The 13,187-nt window shown below is 41.0% G+C and overlaps 1 protein-coding gene across 8 annotated transcripts in view; it reads left to right on the forward strand.

Moving 5' to 3' along the window:
* The window catches only part of SIDT1 (SID1 transmembrane family member 1), a 145,332-nt gene that overhangs the window by 68,216 nt on the left and 63,929 nt on the right, over window positions 1–13,187 (forward strand). For 7 of the 8 annotated variants that reach the window (XM_049876616.1, XM_049876642.1, XM_049876621.1 and 4 more), the window contains one exon: window positions 4,185–4,228. In XM_049876616.1, coding sequence (XP_049732573.1) covers window positions 4,185–4,228 — 44 coding nt within the window. Of the gene's footprint in view, window positions 1–3,298; window positions 3,414–4,184; window positions 4,229–13,187 lie in introns of those variants that run through there. The other variant, XM_049876671.1, reaches the window with a different exon arrangement.

Raw genomic sequence — 13,187 nt, forward strand, 5'->3', positions numbered from 1 at the left:
AGGATTTCCAAGGCTGTAAGTCTTTACCGAAGCAGACTGCCACATCTTTGCAAACATCATAGTAAAGATTGGATCAGGTTAAGAATCACCATTAGATGTTATCTCCAGGGGGATATTCTGATGAGGGTCAAGCTGTTTGCATAGCCTTACAGTGCCTGCCTACCAATGGCTTAGTAGTTACAAGGGGCGGAGGAGGGGGAAGAGTAAGTATATAATGGAGAAATCAGAAAATACATTGATTGGATGACAATAGTCAAAACAACTGAAATATCAACAGATGAATAGATAAACATAATATTGTGTATACGTGCAATGGACTGTTAACCATAAAAAGAAATGAAGTCCTGATACCACAACATGGGTGAACCTTGAAAACATTACGCTGAGCGAAATGAGTTAGTTGCTAAAGGACAAATAGTATGTGATCCCAAATATATAAAATATATAGAAACCAAAGATTATTAGTAGTTACCAGAGGTGGAAGGGAAGGGGAAAGAAGGAGATTTTGCTTCGTAGATATTGAGCTTATGTTAACTGTGGTGCAATAATTTGGAAAAGGATAGTGATAATGGGTGCACAGCACGAATGTAATCAATGTCACTGAATTATACATGTAGAAATCGTTGAATGGGTAAATCTTTCATTGGATATATTTTCACCGCAATAAAAAAATAAGTTAATAATGGGATATCAAACTCCCTAAAGTTGTTTGTTATTCAGCCTGGTGAAGCAAATGCAGTTTTTGAAAACTGTGTTATAAGGCTCTGTTGAAACTTCTAGCTGCCACATTATTTTTCCTACAGTCAAAGGCACAAGCATAGAGTTTTTCTAAATATAGACAAACTGAAAATAGAAATCTGAAGACATAAGAACTATGTGGCATTTTAAGTGGGAGACTAGACTGAAGGAAAACGCTCACAGGGAGAGAACTCCTCCTTGACTGAACTAATAACACAAAGTTTCCTCCAAAGCCATATGAAGCCAGTCCTCACAGCATAATGCCATTTGCTCGGTGAGCCCCCGTACCTCATTATTAATACATGTGAGTTTTGTAGTTCATGCTATGAAATTAGGATGAAAAGCGATGATAAGAGACATGCCCCGCCCTCAGGGAGCTAAGAATCCAAAGTGTTTTTATGCTGTATTGGCCTGAACCTAAACACCGCCACCCACAAGGCCCAATCCACTCAACAAATATTTATTAAGCCCAAGTCCCTGGGTGTCACAAACGATTAAGCACTTGACTTCCACTAGCTAAAAGGTTAGCAGTTGAAACCCACCCAGAGGAGCCTCAGGAGACAGGTTTGGGGATCTGCTTCTGAAAGGTCAAACAGCAACAATGAATATGCAGGTCCAGGGCCAAGCACTACACACATGTTTTCTTATTTGTGCCTCTCAACTACTCTGGTGGACGTTGAGTTCAAACTGCACATTCTTGTATTAGTTATCCATTGCCACGATAAGGCTGCATTAAAAAAGAAAACAAACAAACAAAAAAAAAAAACCCATACATGCACAAACCCCACTGGCTTACAGCAATAAATATTCAAGTTTGCTGGCAAATCTCTGGGCCAGGTGGATGATTCCTGCTAATCTGGACTGGGCTCAGCAGATCTTAGCTGGATGTAGTCATGAGTACAACCAGCTGGAGGGTCAGCTAGGAACTAGCTGTTCTTGAAGGACCTTGGTTGCACTTGGTCTCTCATCCTCCAACAGGCTAGCACAGGCTTATTGTATCTCCAAGACAGACAGCAGAAGAGTACAAGGCCTCCTTAAGGGGTAGGTTCACAAGTGGAACAGCGTCACTTCCCTTTCATTCTATTGGCCAAAACAAGTTGTGAGGCCAGCCTAGATTCAAAAGGTGAAGATATAGACTCCATCTTTTGATCAGAGGAGCTGGATACATGCAGGGGTGCAGTCATTTTTGCAGTCACTCTAGCACAGTTATCATTTACAGTTTTTTCCTTTGTTCCCTGGATACAGCCTGCCTCACCCTAGCTTTGTAATCATTCAACTTCTCTAACTGAAGAATTTTGTCAGCTCCAAAATCTAGGGCAGATGTGGGTGATGCCTATTAACACAAACACACAATTCCAACAGATTGTCTTTTTTGAGTCCACAGAGTTTCTTGGAGTCAGCGTCACCAACATAGTTATGAAGGAACTTCACTGGAGCCCACTTTGCAAGCTAGGACAGGCCAAGTGCTAACTGCTCAGGTGGACGGGGAAGGGGATAGCTAATCTGGCTTTCTGACACTAAGAAAGAATATGTAGACCACATCTATCACGTCCTCCACCAGACTGAGTCCAGTACAACTAGATGGTGCCTGTCACCCCTACTGACTGCTCTGACAGGGATCTCACAATAGAGGGTCCTGAACGGAGCTGGAGAAAAACGTAGAACAAAATTCTAACTCAAACAAAAAGACCAGACTTACTGGCCTGATAGAGACTGAAGAAACCCCAAGTATGGCCCCTGGACACCCTTTCAGCCCAGTAACAAAGTCACTCCTGAGGTTCCCACCTCAGCCACAGATTGGACAGGCCCATAAAACAAAACGAGACTAAAGGGGCACACCAGCCCAGGGGCAAGGACTAGAAGGCAGGAGGGAACAGGAAAGCTGGTAATATAGAACCCAAGGTTGAGAGGGGAGACTATTAACATGTCACCGAGTGGTTAACCAGTGTCATAAAACAATATGTGTACTAACTGTTTAATGAGAAACTAGTTTGTTCTGTAAACCTTCATCTAAAGTACAATAAAACAAACAGGCACAAAGAAAGAAAGAATGTGCCCTCCCCCACCCCGCCCCATGCCTTGTTCATTCAACAAATCCTTAGTTTTCACCTCCTGCGTGCAAGGCACTATGCTAGGGGCTAGCAATACCGTGGTGAACAAAACAGTCTAGATCCCTGCTCTCCTGGAGCTTACCTTCTAGAGGGGAGAAACAAATAATAAGCAGGTAAGCAATTGATAAGCAAAATAATCTCAGCTAGATTTTTTTTTTTTTTTTTTAGAGACATGAGGAGGCAAACACAGCGATGTTACAGAAATGATTGGGTTGAGGAGGCTACCTTAGATTTGGTCAGCAGGGACAGCCTGTCTGTCTCAAGACTTGAATGGCAGGAAGGAGCCACCCATGTGAGCTTCTGGGGACAGAGTGGCTCAGGCAGAGACCAGCAAGTACAAAGGCCCCAAGGCAGGGATGAGTTTGGTATATCTAGGAACAAGAGACATGAAGAGAGGTTCTTCCAACAAACACACCAGGATCAGGGATGTGCGACTTCTTGAAACCCTCATTTGGAAGTAAATAACAGCCTGCATCAAAGCACGAACATATCTGGCTCCCAGCTTTCCTTCCTACCTCTCTCAACCTCACACGCAAAAAAGGAGGCCCATTTTGGAAGAAGAGGGTAATGCACGTTTTAATTTTTATTTAATTTTTATAGACATTCCCAAATGGTATGCCTAGTTTTTAAATAACAGCTTTATTCAGATATAGTGCACATACCATAAAATTTACCCCTTTAAAGTGTACAATTCTTTGGTTTTTTAGTGTATTTGTAGAGCCGCGTAACCATCATCGCTATCTAATTTCAGAATATTTTCATTACTCTAAAAAGAAACCTCAAATTCAACAAAGTTGCAGGATATAAGATCAATGTACAAAAATCAATTGTATTGCTATAGACCAGCAATGAACAATCTGAAAATAAAATTAAGAAAACAATTCCATTTACAATAGCATCAAAAAGAATAAGATTCTTAGGAATAAATTTAATGAAAATGAAAGATTTGTTTGTTGAAAACTACAAAATATCATTGAAAGAGGTTAAAGAAGACCTAAATAAATGGAAAGACATCCCACATGCATAGATTAGAAGACTTCATATTGTTAAGATGATGTGGTAGACTGAATAATGGGACCCGAAATATGTCCACATCTCCTAATCTCCAGAACAAAGTGGCTGGACCATTTTACAAATCCCACCAGCAATATATCAGGGGCCCAGTTTCTCCACATCCAACCAAAAAAAAAAAAAAAACCTGTTGCCGTTGAGTTGATTCCAACTCATAGCTCCACATCCAAAGGCCTATTTTTAAAAGTTCCTGGCAGGCGAAGTCTACAGGGAACAAATGTAAACTGCTAAGGTTTTTTCTCAAGTGTGTGTTCTTCTTTGCAGGTTTCGGAGAAGACCCATTGATGGAGGCTTTGGTTCCCGTGATGGTAAGAAAAATGCCTGGTTTCCATTCAGAAAAGATGTCAGATGGTGTGGCTACATCCCATTCGATACCTCTACCTCTCTGCCTTTTGCAATTTCCAAACCCTCCCTTGATTCTTATCCCACAGAGTAGTGTAATCCCTTGATTCTTATCCCACAGAGTAGTGTAATCTGCAGACATTCTAAGGATGGCAGAACTAGTAAGACTCACTCTTTATAGTTAATAATTATTGTGATATAGAGCTCGTACTAAGAACCTTTGCTTGGAGTGTCCTTGAATTGTCCGTGGCCTGTTTGTCAGCCACTCATATTTTTTAAAGATTAATCTTTTCTAAGACTTAATGGCTCATAGTTATCTTATTCCAATGTTGAGTTATGAACAGTAGTAAGAATTTAACATGTCAACTCTAATATGGAGTTAACTTTTCCCAGAATGATATCGAGGCTTTTTTGTTCAAGTATCTAAAAAATGGAAATATTCAAGACTAGCAAGTGTACTCAAGTGTATATTAACTTTAGAAAATCCAAGAGTAATTAAATATCCAACCACTGTAATATGCCTTTTCCTTCACTCTGAGAGATTGAACAAAGGAATTTAGTTGCCTAATCTTTTTATCAAGACCAAAAAAATTTTTAAATGTCTTCCATTTTAAAAAGCTTAAATCAGCCTAAGTAACTCAGTGCTCATAGCTATTTGGCACAGAGTGATAATTGGAAAAGGAATGATAAAATGAGACTTGATTTTTAAGTCAAATGTAGCAGATGTTTAGTTCTGTCTGTGTTTTCTATGGTTAAATAAATCCACAGAATCTTGGGAAGACTCAAACTCATCCTCTAACCTGTTGCCCTCACCCAGCAGGAAACTTCCTGTGCTGGAGAGCTCACTTCTCCTGCCTTGCTTTGACATTTTTCTTCTTTAATGTCAGCATGTGTATTTTTCCAGCCCCCAAGTGCTTTGTTTTAATAAACTTTCAACTGCCAGTAGAGAGGGCTTTAAAAGAACACCTGTTCTAGTGGCTCCAAAATACTAAGTGCTACTTTCCCTTTTAGTCAAAAAATGCTTAAATGAACTTATCTGTTCTCTGGATGTCATCCTTTTTCCTACAGTGCTCCCCAATTTTGCTATTACTATAGGCCTAGTTGAACTTAGAAGCCCAGTGGGTTGGATCCCACTGGGTCCTCTGTGATCGGATGGTTGGTTATTTTTACTGTATGAGTGAAGTCATTTTATTGTTGTAGTAATAATTAAAGGAATTCTACACTCAGAAGGTCTCCTTTACATTGAAGCACATGCGAACAGAGCTGTACTTGAGCTAGATCATTTTTCAAGGTCAGAAAGGTTCTGCAAATTAGCTAAGAGGTAATTAGAAAACAGAAACTAATGAGTGACCAAAAAAGAGGAAAAATGTATCAGCTGGGAATCCTTTGGCTGCAAGCAGCAGCAACAACAACAAAATGTATCCCAAACATACTTAATAAAGAGGCTCTTGTCCCTGGAAATTGAAAAGAAGGGCGAACTTCAGAACTGACTAAAGTCCAGTGGCTCTGATCCATTTCCCTGCCATTCTCTTGGTTCTGCTTTACTCCCAGTGCTGATGGTGAGATGATTCAGATCTCATGCTTTCATCTGACAATGTCCAGCAGGAAAGACTTTTTCGGAAGCCCCCACCAACTTCTCATGTTTCATTGGCCTAGAGTGGATCACATGCTTTGTCTTATAGTCACTGCAAGGGACTAGATTTACCTAGAGATCAATCAGGCCTACTTCTAGAGTTGGGGATGAGGTACAAGCTCTGCCTGAGGGAAGAACCAGCCTTAGCAACCAACCAGGTAGTTAAATCATTGAGAAACCAGTTAGGAGCAAGAGACAGAGGCAAATGAGGACCATATGTAAAAACTAATGTGAGATATTCAGGGGAGGTACCTTTGGAGAAGAGCAAAGTTACACAAAATCTTTCCCAAGGGCCAGAATCAGTGGTGACTGTGGGGGCTTCAGGAAGTTCAGTGGAGTTCCGAGTCACAAGAAATGACCTGGTGGCTGGTGCCCAGAGAAAATGCTAGGAGCAGTGTCTGAAAAGGGAGGAAATCCCACTGGACTTAGCAAGGTGTCTGCCCAAATCAACATGGAACTAGATACCTGAGGAACTTGGCCTAACCCTTTCACCTCAGGTATGCTTGAAGTGGAAGAAATGGAGCTGGGTCCCTATAAGTCACCAAATTGGTGACAGCTCTACATTAGTTAGAAAATGACAGGAAGGCTGCATTCATTAAATCTGTTAGCTCCTCTATTTTTGTTTTTCTTTGATTTGTCTGCAGTTGTTCAATTAAGTTGTATTTGCAAACTGTCAACATTGCCTCCAACTGAACTAAAAAAGTAAAGTAATTTCTTTCATATTTCACGGGATGAAGAACAAGAAACTTGGAGCCCAAGTGAGGTAGCAGCAGGGTTGGTAAAGAGCCGCCTTAGAGGCCTTGAAGGAATCCTTAATTGCGGTATGAATGAATAGATATGGTATTATTCACGTATCACTGTAACACTTATGACAGGACCTCTGTGATAACCTGAGTGGTGCTAGGAAAGGCTCTGCACTCTAAAAACAACCCCCTACTAGCTCTGTCAGGATACCTGTAGCCCCACATTTCACATCGTTGTTAAAGAGCCTAAGCACAAATGCAGTTGCCAGATGGGAAGAGAGGCTAACGAAGGGCCCCTCACAGGCCTCTGGGACCACATGAGCTCTCTACATGAGCTTGGGGTGCAGCCTAAGAGAATGTTACTTACTCAAGCGAGAGAGCTCAACTAGCCTGACAAGAGTGTGGATTTAAGAACCAAATGGTCAACCAGATTCATACCTGGATAGGCCATTAGTGAATCAAGTTTTTAGCAAAGAGCAGGGCCCAGTGGGGAGAAGGAGAGTGCTGAAGTTGGCAGAGCAAGGAGCACAGGGCATCATCAGACTCTAAGGCCCATACTTCTTGCCACTGGGCTGATTCCGACTCATAGCAACCCTATGAGACTCTAAGGCAGTGGGTCTCAAGCTCTAGTTCTGGCTCTCTTCTATTTCCAAATTTCCTTGGCTTTTCTTGCCCAGCTTTTGTTGTAGATGAATTTTAGAATAAAGTTCTAAGAAAAATCTGAGTAGTATTTTTATATGAACTACATCAATCCCATTAATGATTTGGAAAAAATTGACACATTTTTCATGTATAATCTACTCATCCAGGAATGTAGTGTTTCCCTATTTATTCAAATCTGCTTTGACACCCTCCCATAAATGGTTCCCTTCATTATCTCCTGAGTATTTGAAACTGACCACGGAAGTAGTTGGAATAGGCGTCCAATGGGCAAAAAAATGACATTTCATTGCAGCTCATTCATGTCCTTGACTTCTTCAGCTTTCAACTCCTTGCATGTGTGGGGACACAAGGAAGTAGGACAATGATAAACATAAAATTTCTGAAAGACCCAAACATGATAAAAATAAAATGATCTTTTTCTCCTCACATAGAGCATTTAGCATTAAAAAAAAAAAAAAAGTCGTGCAAGTAAATCCTGTTCTATCTTAGCAAAGTAGACAGACGGCAGTGGGCACATGATCAGAGAAAACATACCAGAATGAGTTTCCACATTAAGATGGGATCATTCACAAACTTCCGTACTTGTTTATCCCCAACCAGACCATCGTGGGTCAGTCCTATCGACTGAAATTTTGTGTTAAATTCTGCTTTCTAAATACAATGCCGTTGACGGGGAGCAGCTGGGAATTGAACCATGTGTTATATACACACCCAAGGAGCACTGATGAGCTGGCCTGAATTCCCCAGCGCTCGGCACATGGGAAATTCTAACCAAGCAAGTCAGAGCAGACTCCTTGGGCACAGCCAACATGGAGCCACCCCAATTCATCCATCCAGAACCTTGTGGGCCAGTACAGTGTCTATCCAAAAACCTGAGAATCATCACAAAGCAGGGTAAGCCGACTCCTAGAGGTATACCACAGTGTGCCAGAGGAGTCGGAAAACAGAATAAATATGGATCATCTTTCCAGAACATTAGTCGTATTGAAATTTTGGGTATGGGGTAGACATGCTTTGATTTTTGCCGTTAAGGAGGCTTTAGGCATAAGCATAATTGACAGACTACTGCTCCATGTTGGCCAATCTCATATGTAAATTTTGCATATAAAATTTCACTGACTTAAAACACTGTATGTGCTAGAATTGTATTGCACACGAGAAATCTTGGTGCCCTGGCCCATCAGAGAACCCATCTGGTGCTGCTCTCGCCTCAAGGTGAACAGGGCCCATGACTGCAGGGAGGCCAGATCAGGTTCAGTTACCAGCCAGAAACCAGTGATTTGTCAAAGTCCAAATAGATCTGCAGAGCTGGCCTCTTTTTTTTTGTTGTTGTTGTTTTTCAATGAAGTTGTCACCTAACAAAACAGTGATTTTGTGTTTGTTTCAGGGCTTCAAACCTGTTCAGTCCAATTCAAAGCCTGAGTTTGTTGGCTTGCTTTAATTTTAATTTTTACTTTCTTTTTTTTTTTCTCTTGATTACTCACACACAAAGCACGAGCTCCTACAAAATCATCCCAGGCTCCTGCCACAGCTGAACTCAAGCATTCACCTGCACATGCCCACCTCCCTCTCAGATAGCCCCTTGGCAACACAAGATGCCAGCAACTCTGGGTTTCCTGACTTTAGCGTCATTTTCATTTACTATTTGCAAGTTTTAGGGCCTTGATGGCTCAGTGGTTAAGAGCTCAGGCTGCTGACCAAAAGGCTGGCAGTTTGAATCCCCCAGCCACTCCTTGGAAACCCTATGGGGTATGTCTTAGTTATCTAGTGCTGCTATAACAGAAATACCACAGGTGGATGGCTTTAATGAAGAGAAATTTATTTTCTCAACGTCTAGTAGGCTAGAAGTCCAAATTCAGGGTGTCAGTTCCAGGGAAGTGTTTCTCTCTCTGTCACTTCTAGAGGAAGGTCTTTCTCGTCGCTCTTCCCCTGGACTAGAAGCTTCTCTGAGCAGGAACCCCGGGTATGTGCTCTGACTGTTCCACCGACCAGCCGTTCCCCCATCTCTGTCCATCTCCTTGGGCCTCCCTAGTCCCTGAGACATGACAGTATTGAAGTTAGACCAATTAATAACCCATAGCCTCTAAGTGTTCACGTGAAAGGAAGAGTCGCAAGTCTCTCACTTTAAATCAAAAGCTAGAAACGATTAAGTTAAGTGAGGAAGGCATGCTGAGATAGGCCAAAAGCTAGGCCTCTTGCACCAAGAGTTAGCCAAGTTGTGAATGCAAAGGAAAAAATCTTGAAGGAAATTAAAAGCGTTACTCCAGTGACAACATGAATGATCAGAAAGCGAAACAGCCTTATTGCTTATATGGAGAAAGTTTTAGGGTCTGGATAGAAGATCAAATCGGCCACAACATTCCCTTAACCCAAAGACTAGTCCAGAGAAAGGCCCTAACTCTCTTCAATTCTATGAAGGCTGAGAGAGGTGAGGGAGCTGCAGAAGAGAAGTTGGAAGTTAGCAGAGGTTGGTGCACGAGGTTTAAGGAAAGAAGCCGTCTCCATAACATAAAAGTGCAAGGTAAAGCAGCAGGCGCAATGTAGAAGGTCTGCAGCAAGTTATCCAGAAGATCTAGTGAAGATAATTGATGAAGGCGGCTACACTAAACAACCAATTCTCAACGTAGACAAAACAGCCTTATTATATTGGAAGAAGATGCCGTCTAGAACTCTCATAGCTACAGAGGAGAAGTCAGTGCCTGGCTTCAAAGCATCAAAGGACAGGCTGACTCCCTTGCGAGGGACTAATGCAGCTTGTGACTTTAAGTGGAAGCCAGTGCTCGTTCACGATTCTGAAAATCCTAGGGTCTTTAAGAATTATGCTGAATCTACTTGCCCCTGTGCTCTAGAAATGGAAAGACAAAGCCTAGATGACATCACATCTGTTTACAACATAGTTTACTGAATATTTTACGCCCACTGTTGAGACCCACTGCTCAGAAAAAAGAATTCCTTTCAAAATATTACTGCTCTTTGACAATGCACCTGGCCACCCAAAAGCTCTGATGGAGATGTACAAGGAGATTAATGTTGTTTTCATGCCTGCTGACACAACATCCGTTCTGCAGCCCGTGAATTAAGGAGTAATTTTGACTTTCAAATCTCATTATTTATGAAATACCTTTCATAAGGCTATAGCTGCCATAGATAGTGATTCCTCTGGTAGATATGGGCAAAGGAAATTGAAAACATTCTGGAAAGGATTCACCATTCTAGATGCCATTAAGAACATTTGTGATGCATGGGAGGAGGTCAAAATATCAACATTAACAGGAGTTTGGACTAAGTTAATTCCACCTCTCATGGATGACTTTGAAGGGTTCGAGACCTCAGTGAAGGAAGTAACTGCAGATGTGGTGGAAATATCTTGTTGTGATTGTTATTGGTTACTGTGAAGTTGGTTGTGACTCATAGCAACCCTAAGTACAACAGAATGAAACACTGCCCAGTCCTGCACCATCCTCACAATTGTTGCTATGCTTGAGCCCATCCTTGCAGCCACTGTGTCAATCCATCTTGATGAGGATCTCCCTCTTAGTCGCTGACCCTCTACTTTACCAACCATGATGTCCTTCTTCTGGGGCTTATCCCTCCTGACAACATGTCCAAAGTATGTGAAACGAAGTCTCATCATCCTTGCTTTTAAGGAGCATTTCGGCTGTACTTTTTCTAAGACAGATTTGTTCGTTCTTTGGTAAAAAAAAAAAAAAAATTTTTTTTTTTTTGTAGTCCATGGTATATTCAGTATTCTTCACCAACACCATAATTCAAAGGCATCAGTTCTTCTTCAGTCTTCCTTATTCATTGTCCAGCTTTCAGATGCATATGAGGCAATTGAAAATACCCTGGCTTGGGTCAGGTGCACCTTAGACATCAAAGTGACATCTTTGCTTTTTAACACTTTAAAAAAGTTTTTGCAGCATATTTGTCCAATGCAATATGTCATTTGATTTCTTGGCTGCTGCTTCCATGGGCATTGATTGTGAATCCAAGTAAAATGAAATTCTTGACAACTTCAGTCTTTTCTCCTTTTATCATGATGTTGCTTACTGGTTCAGTTGTGAGGATTTTTGTTTTCTTTGTGTTGAGGTATAATCCACACTGAAGGCTATAGTCTTTGATCTTCATCAGTAAAGTCTTCAAGTCCTCTTCACTTTCAACAAGCAAGGTTGTGTCATCCGCATATCACAGGTTGTTAATGAGCCTTCCTCCAATCCTGATGCCCCGTTCTTCTTCGTATAGTCCAGCTTCTCAGATTATTTGCTCAGCATGCAGATTGAATAAGTAGGATGAAAGATACAACCCTGCTGCACACTTTTCCTGACTTTAAACAATGAAGTATCCCCTTGTTCTGTTCGAATGACTGCTTCTTGGTCTTTGTACAGGTTCTGCATGAGCACAATTAAGTGTTCTGGAATTCCAGTTCTTCACAGTGTTATCCATAATTTGTTATGATCCACACAGTCGAATGCCTTTGTATAGTCAATAAAACACAGGTAAACGTCTTTCTGGTATTCTCTGCTTTCAGACATTATCCATCTGACATCAGCAATGATATCCCTTGTTCCATGTCTTCTTCTGAATCCAGCTTGACTTTTGGCAGTTCCCCATTGATGGACTGCTGCAGCCCCTTTTGAATGATCTTCAGCAAAATTTTACTTGCTAAAGAACTTGAATTAGAAGTGGAGGCTGAAGATATGATTAAATTGCTGCAATCTCATAATAAAACTTTAACAGATGAGGAGTTGTTTCTTATGGATGAGCAAAGAAAATGGTTTCCTGAGATGGAATCTACTACTGGTGAAGATGCTGTGGCATTGTTGAAATGACAACAAAGGATTTAGAATACTACATAAGCTTAGTTGATGAAGCAGTGGCAGGGCTTGAGAGGATTGACTCCAATTTTGAAAGAAGTTCTACTACGGCTAAAATGCTATCAAACAGCATTGCATTCTATGGAGAAATTTTCGTGAAAGAGTCAATCAACGCAGCAAAAACTTCACTGGTGTCTTATTTTAAGAAATTGTCACAACCACCCCAACCATCAGCAACCACCACGCTGATCAGTCAACAGCCATCAACATTAGGCAAGACTCTCCACCAGCAGAAAGATTACGACTTACTGAAGACTTAGGTGATGGTTAGCATTTTTTAGCAATAAAGTATATTTAAATCAAGGTATGTACATTTTTTTATACATAATGGTACTTCACACTTTTAATAGACTACAGTATAGTGTAAACATAAGTTTTATATGCACTGGGAAACAAAAAAAATTTGTTTGACTTGCTTTATCATAATATTAACTTTATTGCAGTGGTCAGGAACTGAACCCACAGTATCTCCGAGGTGTGCCTGTAGACTGAAAGACGATGCTAGTGTGACCCTAACCCCAACAGGGAATCAGTGATATAAGCAGCAGCACCCAAACTAAAGAGCAAAAGTTGTGCTTAGATACTGTTAAAAAATATGAGTTTATTATGAAGGAGATGCGAATGAGCCTCAACCTCTGGGTATCTTTAGAAAGACATTCTTGAGCCGACATGAAAGTAACATACTTGCTGCCAATGAGTCATATTTTGAGGGAAAATTACTGTGTTTTCTTTAATTAAGAAACTGTGTTTCGACTGAGACCAACACAATGAAAAGCCCTATCAAACTAGCAAGTAGAAACAGTGCTTAGACCTTCCTCCTGCGTTAGGTTCAGAAGTGCCTTGGAAGGCAAAGCTTTGCGTGACTGGACACGCATCCTAGCTGCTCCACCCACTATCTGAGTGAATCTCAGCAATTTATTTGACCTCTCAATTCCTCAGTTTTATCATCTTTAAAATGGTGATAATTATAATGTCTGGCCTTGCTGATTAGTTCATCACCTCTTGGCTAAGC

This window comes from Elephas maximus, chromosome 1 (genome assembly GCF_024166365.1).
Source record: "Elephas maximus indicus isolate mEleMax1 chromosome 1, mEleMax1 primary haplotype, whole genome shotgun sequence".
Classification (NCBI taxonomy): domain Eukaryota; kingdom Metazoa; phylum Chordata; class Mammalia; order Proboscidea; family Elephantidae; genus Elephas; species Elephas maximus.